Source organism: Anolis carolinensis, unplaced genomic scaffold (genome assembly GCF_035594765.1).
Source record: "Anolis carolinensis isolate JA03-04 unplaced genomic scaffold, rAnoCar3.1.pri scaffold_12, whole genome shotgun sequence".
NCBI classification, from domain to species: Eukaryota; Metazoa; Chordata; class Lepidosauria; order Squamata; family Dactyloidae; genus Anolis; species Anolis carolinensis.
The window spans coordinates 14,424,802-14,437,815 of record NW_026943823.1 but is presented as its reverse complement, the minus strand read 5'-3'; the positions used below and the strand labels follow the sequence as shown (position 1 = coordinate 14,437,815).

Genomic DNA, 13,014 nt, shown 5'->3' with positions numbered 1-13,014 from the left:
AGCCCAGGAGCAAGCCATCAAAACAAATGCAATTAAGGCCAAGATCGAAAAATCAGCTAATGACCCAAAATGCAGACTGTGCAAGGAAGCTGATGAAACCATTGATCATATCCTCAGCTGCTGTAAGAAAATCGCACAGACAGACTACAAACAGAGGCACAACTATGTGGCCCAAATGATTCATTGGAACTTATGTCTCAAGTACCACCTCCCAGCAGTAAAGAACTGGTAGGATCACAAACCTGCAAAAGTATTGGAAAATGAACATGCAAAGATACTGTAGGACTTCCGAATCCAGACTGACAAAGTTCTGGAACGCAACACACCAGACATCACAGTTGTGGAAAAGAAAAAGGTTTGGATCATTGATGTTGCCATCCCAGGTGACAGTTGCATTGACGAAAAACAACAGGAAAAACTTAGCCACTATCAGGACCTCAAGACTGAACTTCAAAGACTCTGGCAGAAACCAGTACAGGTGGTCCCGGTGGTGATCAGCACATTGGGTGCCGTGCCAAAAGATCTCAGCAGGCATTTGGAAGCAATAGACATTGACAAAATTACGATCTGCCAACTGCAAAAGGCCACAACACCTAATTCCCTCATCTGTTCATTCATTTATGCTGGTTCTTAGATATTGCGTTCGAAGAAGCTCAACAAAGCCTTATTGTTGTAATATAGAGGGTTAGGTAGGTAAAGGTTTTCCCCTGACGTTAAGTCCAGTCGTGTCCGACTCTGGGGGTTGGTGCTCATCTCCATTTCTAAGCCGAAGAGTTGGCGTTGTCCATAGATACCTCCAAGGTCATGTGGCCAGCATGACTGCATGGAGCGTTGTTACCTTCCCGCCAGAGCGGTACCTATTTGTAATATAAAGGCTGATCAATTCCAAACACGGCAATAGAAGAAAAAACCTGCACCGCCAAATAAAACTTCAGTAAGTCAATACTCCTCCTCTCCCTTGCCAGCAGACAGATAATGGGAGCAGCCACCCCAAAGGCCTTGAACCGCATCCCCCAACAGGACTGCTCCCAAAGGCCTTCCTAGTCTGGAAGCAGATAGGCCTTCTCCAGCAGCAGGCAAGGGGCTCTGATGGGTTCCCTGTGCTTCCGCATACTGCAAGTGGGGGTTGCAACCAGGGAAAACCCCCAGCCCCAGGCATGTTCTGAACAGCTTTGGGAGGCAGCCTCAGGGGCAGGGTGGAAGGGCCTTGCAGAAGTCATCCCAAAAGAATCAAGCAACAATGTCTTGTGGCAGCCAGCTTAAGGAGCCCTGGCCTGTGGCGGCTCCCCATCCCAAGCGCAAACCCCAGGCTTCTCTCTTCCCAGAGTGGTGACATCCACCCACAGCTCTCCTTCTGCAGGCCCAGGGCACCCAAGCAATTCACCCCTAGACCCCCTCCTCGTGCCCAGCCTTGCTCCCTCCCTCTCCCTCCTTCTCTGCCAGATCCCTGCCTTCGTTCTTGAGGCTCTGCTTCCCTCCAATGGCCAGAGCGGGGCCTGCAGAGGCTGCAGAAGGACCAAAAGTGCACAAAGAGAGAGGAGTACAAATGCTGCCTGGAGGCAGGGAAGATCATGCTGGCCTCTCAGGGATGGAGCCGACTACCTCCGAATGCAAGGCTTCCGAATGGCACCTAGGCAGAGCCATTGTAGAAGGCCAGACTACAGAGCCCCAAAGGGCCCAGTCCCTGAACTGGTGTTTCATTTTGAGCCAGACTGGATTGGGTTGCTGTGAGTTTTCCGGGCTGTATGGCCATGCTCCTAGGGAACACTCAGATGTTTTACTATCCTGTGGGAGGCTTTCACTTCACTTCACTTTATTTCTTAATTAGTCGCTCTCCACCAGAGTGCTCTGAGTGACTTAAAATTTAAAATATCATTCCACAATATAAAAACATTCAACCTACAAACATTCAACCTAAAAACATTCAACAGTGACTATTTGGCAAATTAGATCTGATTTACTTAATACACAGCCAAACAGCCAGGTCTTGAGCGCTTTTACAAAAGGTCGCAACTCTGATATAGCTCTAACATATGAAGGCAATGAGTTCCACAGAATTGGAGCATAGATCGAAAAGGGTCTATGCCTTGTAGCTTCCAGGCGTACCTCCCTAGGGCCTGGTACATATAGGAGATTTTCCTGGGAGGATCGAGGTGACCACTGATGGAAGAAAGGAATGAGGTGGTCCCTAAGATATAATGGTCCTTGGCCATTTCGAGCTCTAAATGTCAGGACCAGTAATTTGTAAGAGATCCGATGTTCTATTGGTAGGCTTCTCTCATGTCCTTTCATGGGAAGCTGGAGCTGACAGATGGGAGCTCACCTTGCTCCTGGATTTGAACCGCCGACCTTTCTGTCAGAAGTTTAACCCATTGTGTCATTGTGGCTCCATTGTTTATAATAAAGGCATTCTAAACAGGCAGCAATAACAGTGCACTCTTTTTTTTTGCCAAATTACAAAGAGTACACTTTTGGCCACTGCGCATTACATTCAGCAGAAAATGTTCTTTTTTTTTTGTTTTGGGGTTTTGAAAATTGAGGTGCGTATTAGATTCGATGGTGCATTAGACTCAAGTAAATACGGCTATAAACCAGTGCCAGACAATGCTGTGGGCTCTTTCTGGGTACCGTGATTATGTGTATTTGTTTTCCCTTCTGGAGAAAGCTGAATAACTAAAATGTGACAAGAACAGCTCGCCAACATTCATCACAGCCAAGCTGCCCACGTGTTCGCCTCCTGGGATGGACACAGTGGTCACACATGGCACACCAGGGAAGCAGCGGAGGGAACTGGGGTAGCTCCTCTTCGGAAGCAGGCAGATCCCCACACCTCTCTCCCCATGGCTGGCACAGCAAGACCACATGGCATGGGCCAACCCTACAGCACAGGCTGCCAACAGGGTGGGTCATAGTACCTTAACATATGTATTATTGCTAAAATAATCCACAATTTGCCTCCTTGTTTTTATCGCTACCGCACAAAACATCGCTTTTAATGTTTCAAATCTCTGGTCTTAATGTTAACAATTTTCAAATTAAAAAATAACAACTTTGCAATGTTTTAAAGTTTTACATTCCTGGTCTGTGACCGTAATAATACAATCAATTCATTTACCGTGTGCACCTTGAGCCCCAGGCGCAGCCCTCTCTCCCCATTGTCAGGTTCTTTTCTGCGCCAGCTGCGGTTTTTACCGAGAGATGCTGTATTTCAAATTAATTCTCGTAGACCAAACACAGAAGCTATGCCAATACCAAAACATTTATTGTTTAGACTAAAAGAAACATTACCCTAAGGCAGGCATGGGCACACTTGGGACCTCCAGGTGTTTTGGACTTCAACTCCCACCATTCCTAACAGCCTCAGGCCCCTTCCTCTGAATGGAGGCACTTCTTTGCCTGCTCTGAAATGCACCTCTTGGGGGTTGAAAGCTCTTTACCTCATTGACTTAATCAGTCTTCCATGAGTTGCAGTGCTTTTCCCGGGTTGTATAGCCATGTTCCAGAAGCATTTTCTCCTGATGTTTCGCCAACATTTATGGCAGGCATCCTCAGAGATTGTGAGGTATGTTGAAAACTAGGCAAGTGGGGTTTGTATATCTGTGGAATAATGTCTAGGGTGGGAGAAAGAACTCTTGTCTGTTGGAGGCAAGTGTGAACGTTGCAATTAATCACCTTGATTTGCAACGAATGGCCTTGCAGCTTCAAAGCCTGGCTGCTTCCTGCCTGGGGGAATCCTTTTTTGGGAGGTCTTCGCTGGCCCTGATTATTCTGTGCTGAGAATCCACTGTTTTCAGAGTGTTGTTTATTTACTGTCTTGATCTTAGACTTTTTAAAATACTGGTAGCCAGATTTTGTTCATTTTTATGGTTTCCTCCTTTCTGTTGAAATTGCCCATGTGCTTGTGGTGGATTTCAAAGGCTCTGTGTAGTCTGACATGGTGGTTGTGAGAGTGGTCCAGCATTTCTGTGTTCTCAAACAATATCCTGTGTCCAGGTTGGTTTACCAAGTACTCTGCTATGGCTGATTTCTCTGGCTGAGTTAGTCTGCAGTGCCTTTCATGTTCTTTGATCCGTGTCTGGGGAATGCTGCTGCATTTGGTGGTCCCTATGCAGACTGGTCCACAGCTGCATGGTGTATGGTAGACTCCTGCAGAGGTGAGAGGATCCCTCTTGTTCTTTGCTGAACGTAGCATTTGTTGGATTTTCTTACTAGGTCTATACATAGTTTGTAGGTTGTGTTTCTTCATCAGCTTCTCTATGCGGTCAATGGCTCCCTTGGTGTATGGCATTGGTTCTCAACCTGTGGGTCTCCAGGTGTTTTGGCCTACAACTCCCAGAAATCCTGGCCAGTTTACCAGCTGCTAGAATTTCTGTGAGTTGAAGACCAAAGCATCTGGGGACCTCAGGCTGAGAACCACTGGTGTATGGCAAGAACACTTTTGCTCTGGGTGGATCTTTGTCTTTACTCTCGTGGCCTGTTCCCGGCCTTGCAGCTCTTCTGATATCTGTGGTGGAGTCTCCATTGACCTGTCACACTACACAGAGAAGCCACTGAAATCCACAAGCATGTGGACAGTTTCAACAGAGAGGAGGAAACCATAAAAATGAAAAGAAAATCTGGATACCAGTATTAAGGAGCCCCGGTGGCGAAGTGTGTTAAAGCGCTGAGCTGCTGAACTTGCAGACCGAAAGGTCCCAGGTTCAAATCCTGGGAGCGAAATGAGCGCCCGCTATTAGCTCCAGCTTCTTCCAACCTAGCAGTTCGAAAACATGCCAATGTGAGTAGATCAATAGGTACCGCTTCAGAGAGAAGGTAGTGGTGCTCCATGCAGTCATGCCAACCACATGACCTTGGAGGTGTCTACGAACAACACCGGCTCTTCGGCTTAGAAATGGAGATGAGCACCAACCCCCAGAGTCAGACATGACTGGACTTAATGTCAGGGGAAAACCTTTACCTTTACCTTTACCTACCAGTATTTTAAAAACTCCTCTAAAATCAAAAAAGTAAATAAAGAACAACACTCAGAAAACAGAGGAATTCCAGGCATGAAACAATGAGGGCCAGCTAACATCTCTCAACAAAGGATTCCCTCAGGCAAGAAGCAGCCAGACCTTGAAGCTGCAAGGTTTTTCAATCCTAATCAAGGTGATTAATTGCAACAGTCACACTTGCCTCTAGAATCATAGAATCATAGAATCGTAGAGTTGGAAGAGACCTCATGGGCCATCCAGTCCAACCCCCCGCTAAGATGCAGGAAGTCGCATTCAAAGCACCCCCGACAGATGGCCATCCAGCCTCTGCTTAAAAGCCTTCAAAGAAGGAACCTCCACCACAGCCCAGGGGAGAGAGTTCCACTGCCGAACAGCCCTCACAGTGAGGAAGTTCTTCCTGATGTTCAGGTGGAAACTCCTTTCCTGTAGTTTGAAGCCATTGTTCCGTGTCCTAGTCTGCAGGGCAGCAGAAAACAAGCTCCCTCCCTATGACTTCCCCTCACGTATTTGTACATGGCTATCATGTCTCCTCTCAGCCTTCTCTTCTGCAGGTTAAACATGCCCAGCTCTTTAAGCCGCTCCTCATAGGGCTTGTTCTCCAGACCCTTAATCATTTTAGTCGCCCTCCTCTGGACACATTCCAGCTTGTCAACATCTCCCTTCAGCTGCGGTGCCCAAAATTGGACACAGTGTGATTCCAGGTGTGGTCTGACCAAGGCAGAATAGAGGGGAGCATGACTTCCCTAGATCTAGATGCTATACCCCTATTGATGCAGGCCAGAATCCCATTGGCTTTTTTAGCTGCCGCATCATATTGTTGGCTCATGTTTAACTTGTTATCCACGAGGACTCCAAGGTCTTTTTCACACACTCGAACAGACAAGAGTTCTTTCTCCCACCCTGGACCTTCCACAGGTATATAAACTCCACTTTCCTAGTTTCCATGTTCCAGAAGCATTCTCTCCTGACGTTTCGCCCACATCCATGGCAGGCCTCCTCAGAGGTTGTGAGGTCTGAGGAAGCCTACCATAGATGTGGGCGAAACGTCAGGAGAGAACATGGCTACACAGCCCGGAAAACTCACAGCTACGCAGTGATTCCGGCCATGGCAACCCAAAGTCTTCCTTGTTTTATATTCCGACATCCTTCCTTCGACCTGTTGAAATGGATCGCCCCGGAGGCAAAGAAAGGCTAAGCCTGTCTCCTCGCTTCGGGGCCTTTCCGAGGTCGAGGCGGCGGCGGCAGCACCCGGTTGAAGGCGAAAGGCGGTTCCGAGGGAGGAGAAGCCTGCAGCCCCCCCCCCCCCCCCAATCCCCTTCCCGCGCAGCATCAGCGCCTCAGCAGCCCGGGCTGTTGCTAGGCAACGCAGCATCAAATGGAGGTCCTGCAAATGGACCACTTAGGAGAAGAGGAGAAGGGGGGGGGGAGTTAAGCATCTCCGAATTCCACCTCCCAGTTCCTCCTTCCTCTTTGCTGACCCCCTCCGCCCCGCACCCGTTATGCCAGGAACTGCTTCTGAGTTGTCTTGCAAAAGGGGGGGGGGGGGTGACAAACCTGGGCCTGGGAAAGGCGGGGGGGGGGGGGTTGAGGCGGGGGGGGGGGAGCATAGAGGCCATCCATTCCTGTCCCCGACTCATGCACTCCCTAGAGAGGCCCGCCCAGCCTCTGGCGGTAGGAAGGAAGGGAGGGAGGGAGGGAGGGAAATGAATGTCCGAAAGGGATAACTAGTATGATATACAAAATATTAATAGAGATTAAAGGGGGAGGAAAGGGATATTAACAAGGGAAATATGGGAGGAAGAACTGGGAATAAAAGTAGGAGAAAGAAATTGGGAAAAATTATGGAAAGCAAGGCATCTCAAAAAGTTATCAATTAGTAAGGGGCTGGGATATAAAGAATTACTAAAAAATACAAGGAGGAGTATGGATAATGAAGTCACAAGAAGAAATGAATAAATTAGACAAAAACATATCTTGGTTCCAATTCTGGCAGATAAAAGAATATTACAAAAGAGGATAAGCGAATATGTTGGATAATAAGGAGAGATTAAGGAAAAGCCTATTAAACATCAAATTAGGTTATGATTTTACAAATTAAGCACCAAAACATCATGTTATACAACAAATTTGAAAGAAAAAGTAGTTCAATATGCAGTAATGCTATGTAGTAATTACTGTATTTACAAATTTAACACCAAAATATCATGGCGTATTGAAAACATTGACTACAAAAATGCGTTGGATAATCCAGAACGATGGATAAGCGAGTGTTGGATAAGTGAGATTCTACTGTAATTTGAATGTTAAAAAAGGCTTAAGGAAGAAAAATGATTTTGAAAGTATATGGAAGAAATTTATCGAAGAAACATTAAGGAGAGAAGATGGGAATCAACCCCCACCAGAAGAAATGAGGTTCTGGTTGGACTATAAAGAAATGGACTCCAGTGATGGGGAGCACAGCGGATAGAACACTGGGGGAAGGAAAAGATTTAATTATATGAATTGTAAAGATTTTCTTTTCTTTGTAACAAAATGAACTATAATGTAATAAAAATTTAATTTAAAAAAAAGGAAGGAAGGAAGGAAGGAGTGCTCCTCATGCCTTCGAACAGAGCCCCAACATTAGAATCTCTTTCTGTTGGGGAATCTGAGCTGCTAGGCTCAAAATAATCCTCAGTTGGGGTGATTCCACCATAAATATAGCAGAGTACAAAAGGTAAACTTCACAACCAGCAGAAACTTGCCTCTGGTGAGCTGGGATAAGATTTTACTCCTTAGGACAGCACAGGATTGCACAGTCAGAACTTTAGTGTGTTGCCAAAGGCTTCCATGGCCGGAATCACTGGGTTGCTATGAGTTTCCCTCAGGCAAGAAGCAGCCAGACCTTGAAGCTGCAAGGCTTTTCAATGCTAATCAAGTGTCATGATCCCCATCTCATGCCATCTCCGGACACAGAGTGCTGACACAGAACACATGGCCATGGGCCGAAAGGGAGGACAGGAATATGAACCAGCCATAAAACTGAATTGCCCTGAGGTGGGGAGAAAGGGACTCTGGAATGTGAGAATGGGCAACCTCCAGGCGCCAGGACTCTAAGAATGATTTATAACACTGTAGCTAGGGTCTATATAGATGGGCAGTAGAGTAGACTCTTGTATTCCGAACAATAAAGTCGTATGGTATCTTCACTCATTGTGTGTCTTGGTGTATTCTTTCGAAGAAGACTAACCCGCAGCAACACAGCTGGAGCTGAGAAGCCTTACATCAAGGCGATTAATTGCAACATTGAAACTTGCTTTCAACAGACAAGAGCTCATTTCCCCACCCTGGACCTTCCACAGATATACAAACCCCACTTTCCTAGTTTCCATGTTCCAGAAGCATTCTCTCCTGATGTTTCCCCTACATCTATGGCAGGCATCCTCAGAGGTTGTGAGGTATATTGGAAACTAAGCAAGGGAGGTTTATATATCTGTGGAAGGTCCAGGGTGGGAGAAAGAGCTCTTGTATGTTGGAGTGTGAATGTTGCAATTCATTACCTTGATTAGCATTTAATGGCCTTGCAGTTTCAAAGCCTGGCTGCTTCCTGCCTGGGGGATCCTTTCTTGGGAGGTGTTAGCTGGCCATGTCTGGAATTCCCTTGTTTTCATCGTGTTGTTATACACTTATTTATTTACTACATTTCTATCCCGCCCTTCTTACCCCAAAGGGTCTCCGAGTGGCTTACAAGTTACATGTACATACAATATATTATATTATGAGCATAACGCAATATTAGCATTATATATTACAGTATTGTACTATACCACTATACTGTAATGTTATTAGTAATATTACATGTAATATAGAATATACAAATGATATTATTATATTGGATTATATTATTATTGGTCTTTATTTACTGTCCTGATTTTAGAGTTTTTTAAATACTGGTTGCCAGATTTTGTTCATTTTCATGGTTTGCTCCTTTCTGTGGAACTGTCCACATGCTTGTAGATTTCAGTAGTCTTGCAAAAGACGGGCTGACTGACATGGGCCTGGGAAAGGCGGGGTTTGAGGGCGCGGCGGGGGGGGGAGGCCATCTAGTCGTGGCTCTGACTCAAGAGCTCCTCAGAGAGATGGAAGAAAGGGAGGGAGGAAGGAAGCAGGGAAGGAAGGAAGGGAAGGAAGGAAAGAGGGAAGGAAGGAGGGAAGGAAGGAAGGGAAGGAAGGAAAGAGGGAAGGAGGGAAGGAAGGGGGAAGGAAGGGGGAAGGATGGAAGGGAAGGCAGGAAGGGAAGGAAAGGGGGGGAGGATAGAAGGAAGGAAAGAGGGACTGAAGGAGGGAAGGAAGGGGAAAGGAAGGGAAGGAAGGATGGAAGGAAGGAGGGATTGAAGGAGGAAAGGAAGGGAGGGAAGGATGGAAGGGAGGGAGGGAAGGAAGGGAAGGATGGAAGGAAGGAGGGATTGAAGGAGGAAAGGAAGGGAGGGAAGGAAGGAAGGGAGGGAGGGAGGGATTGAAGGAGGAAAGGAAGGGAGGGAAGGATGGAAGGGAAGGAAAGAGGGAAGGAAGAGGGAAGGATGGAAGGAAGGGAGGGAAGGAAGGGAGGGAGGGAGGGAGGGAAGGAAGGGAGAGAAGGAAGGGAGAAAAGAGGGAATGAAGGAGGGACTGAAGGAGGGAAGGAAGGGGGGGGGAAGGATGGAGTGGAAGGGAGGGAAGGAAGGAGGGAAGAAGCGGCCGTCCCGTCGTCGAACAGAACCCCAAGGTTGAGGCGGAATCTCTTTCCTTTTCCCCCTCCCTCCCCACCAAAGGTATTGCCCTTTGAGGCTGCTGCCCCCTCCCTCCCCCCCTTCCTTCTCCGAGGGCCGGGTCTCCGCTCTAAAAATAGATTCCGAGAGGGAGGGGCGGAGAGGGAGCGCTCCTCTGCCACTTTCGCCTTCCCCGTCGAGCGGCGGAGGAGCCGCGGATTGGGCCTCCCTCCCTCCCTCCCTCCCTCTGCCTCCCTCCCCTCCCTGCTCCCTCGCCCCTCCCTCCCTCGCGCTCTCCCCCCTCCCCGGTTCCTCCGCAGCGCAACGTCGTCGGGCGTCGCTGGGCTCGGTCTCCTTCCGCGCCGTCTCCGTCTCCGCTTCTTCTCCTCCTTCCCCGGGAAGAGGGGGCGCGCGAAGGGGGGAGGGAGGATGCGGCGGCGTCGCTGAGGGCCGAGGAGGAGGAGGATGCTGCTGGAGGCCCCGCGGAGGCTCAGGCGGAGGGCCCGGCGGAGGAGGAGGCAGCAGCAGCAGCAACAGCCACCGAGGGCCCAGGGCTCCCCGCGAGGAAGAAGAGGAGGAGGAAGAGGAGGAGGAAGAAGAGGCGGGGGAGGGGCGCGAGGAGGAGGAGGAGGGGGCTGCTGAGCCGCGCGCGCAGACCGCCCCCCCTTCGGACCCCCCTCATCTCGCCCCCCCATTGCCAGCCTTTTCCCACTGGGTCTGATCCCCCCCCCCGCCGGAGAGAGAGAGCGAGAGAGAGAGGGCCGCCCCTCCCCCTCCCCTCCCCTCAACGCCCTCCCCCCTCCGTTCTGGCGGTGGCAATGTGGAGACTCCAGGCAGAGAGGCTGAGTGGACTCGTCTCGGCTTTGGCGGCTCTGTGTCTCGCCTGCTGCGCCCAAAGGTAGGCGGAGGGGAATGGGGAGGAGGGGGGGGTCCTTCTTCGCCCCGAGGGAGGGGGGAGCCCCACCGCTGTTGGAAAGAGCAACCTCCCAAGACTCTTCCTCCTCTTCCTCCTCCTCCCGCATTGCTTGGTTTGGTTCCTCGGCGGCGCGGGCGCCATGCCTCAACCGCGTTGCGTTGCTCTGGGTGGTGGTGGGGGGGACAAGAGGGGCAGCTCAGTCCTTACCCCTCCCCGCCACCCACTGACGACCCCCACCCCAATAGCAAAAGGCGCCACTACCATAGCCCCCCCCCCCTCCTCCTCTCGCCTGTGGGGATCTGCGCGCGCACGAGGCTTCCCTGTTGCCCCCCACCCCACTCAAAGGCCCACCAGCGCAGAGAGCCCCTTCCTGCCACGGCCTTGAGTCGTGGCTGCAAACGCGGCTGTCCGAAAGCCAGACACCCCCCCCCCCCCGTTTTCCCCATTCCGGCGCGTTTTATTTATTTATTAATTAGCGACATTTCTATCCCGCCCTTCTCACCCCGAAGGGGACTCAGGGCGGTTTACAAGTATATATAGTAATGTAAAGGTTTTCCCCTGACGTTAAGTCCAGTCGTGTCCGACTCTGGGGATTGGTGCTCATCTCCATTTCTAAGCCGAAGAGCCGGCGTTGTCCGTAGACACCTCCAAGGTCTTGTGGCCATAGACATGACTGCATGGAGCGCCGTTACTTTCCCGCTGGAGCGGTACCTATTGACCTACTCACATTGGCATGTTTTCGAACTGCTAGGTTGGCAGAAGCTGGAGCTAACAGCGGGCGCTCACTCCGCTTCCCGGGTTTGAACCTGGGACCTTTCGGTCTGCAGATTCAGAAGCTCAGCGCTTTAACACACTGAGCCACCAGAGGCTCAGTATATACGCATACAAGATACATACAAGTATATGTACATACAATATATTATATACATACATTGCAAGTTCAGCAGCTCAGCGCTTTAACACACTTCACCACCGGAGGCTAAGTATATATACATACAATATGCATACAATATATTATATTATATTATTATATTTTGACTCTCCTTTCCCTCACACTCAGGGGCAGCAAGAGGAAGGCCACGCCTCCCCCTTGGGTCTCCCCCGAAGCCCCCCCACCCCACCCTTCCAGGTTTCCGCATGAGGGAGGGTCTGCGCCTCTCGCTCTCTGCTGCGCTCTGTGTGTCTCCCTCTCTTGGCTTCACAGGGCGGGGGAGGCGAGGGGGGCTCTGTGGGATGGAGATCTGGGGCAGCAGGACAGCCACAACCCCCTTCTCTCTCTCCCTCCCCCCACATGGGCCCTTCCTCTGTGGCTCCTTTGGGGCTTGGCTCGCCCCTTTTCTGAACACTTCGGAAGGCCCTGGGTCCTGCCTTCCCCACAAAACACTCAGATGCAAAGGGCAGCCCCAGGCCTGGCTCCCTTGACCCACCTCTTGCAACTGGAGAAACTGCAAGTCGCTTCTGGTGTGAGAGCATTGGCCGTCTGTAAGGATGTTGCCCAGGGGGGCGCCCGGATGTTTGATGTTTTACCATCCTTGTGGGAGGCTTCTCTTCTGACAGATGGGAGCTCACCCTGCTCCCTGAATTCGAACTGCCAACCGTTCGGTCAGCAGTCCTGCTGGCACAAGGGTTTAACCCAGACATGGGCAAACTTCAGCCCTCCGGGTGTTTTGGACTTCAACTCCCGCAATTCCTAGGAATTGCGGGAGTTGAAGTCCAAAACACCCGGAGGGCTGAAGTTTGCCCATGCCTGGGTTAACCCATTGTACCACTGGCTCATCAGGACCCTGTGTGTGTGTGTGTGTGTGTATGTAAATGCCTTGGAAGAGAAGGGGTCTGGGCCTGCCAGGAGGAGGAGGAGGAGGAGGAGGAAGGCTGTTTTTGCCTGGAGAGAGAGAGAGAGAGAGAGAGAGAGAGAGAGAGAGGAGAGTGCAGGGTCCCTCCTGCCCAGGCCCCTGCACACACTAAGGGGCACCTGCAACGTGTCTGAACAAGGAGCCCCAGTAACAACAAGCAGGGCTCCAGGTTCTGCCTCTCCCTCCGCATGATACATAGGCAATGGGGCTGAGGGGGGGGGGGCTGCTCTGCTATGCTCTTTGGTTGCTTCTTCTCACAGGACCCCTCCCCCAAAGACACTGCTGTGTCTCTCTAGGACAGTGGTTCTCAACCTACAGATCCCCCGATGTTTTGGCCTGCAACACCCAGAAATCCCAGCCAGTTTATAAACTGTTAGGATTTCTGGGAGTTGAAGGCCAAAACATCTGGGGACCACAGGTTGAGAACCACTGCTTTAGGAAGCCAGTCCTATGACAGAAAGAGAGAGGCTGGGGAGGCTGCCATGTTGCACTGGGTGGAGGGGGGGGGTTGTGTGAGAGAAGGC

General features: G+C 50.3%; 1 protein-coding gene across 1 annotated transcript in view; it reads left to right on the top strand.

Moving 5' to 3' along the window:
- Nucleotides 1–10,060: 10,060 nt before the first annotated feature.
- Nucleotides 10,061–13,014, top strand: part of gabrq (gamma-aminobutyric acid type A receptor subunit theta) — a 33,113-nt gene continuing 30,159 nt past the window's right edge. Inside the window, exon 1 of the mRNA XM_062963678.1 lies at nucleotides 10,061–10,619. Coding sequence (XP_062819748.1) covers nucleotides 10,540–10,619 — 80 coding nt within the window. The 5' untranslated portion in view covers nucleotides 10,061–10,539. The remainder of the gene's footprint in view (nucleotides 10,620–13,014) is intronic.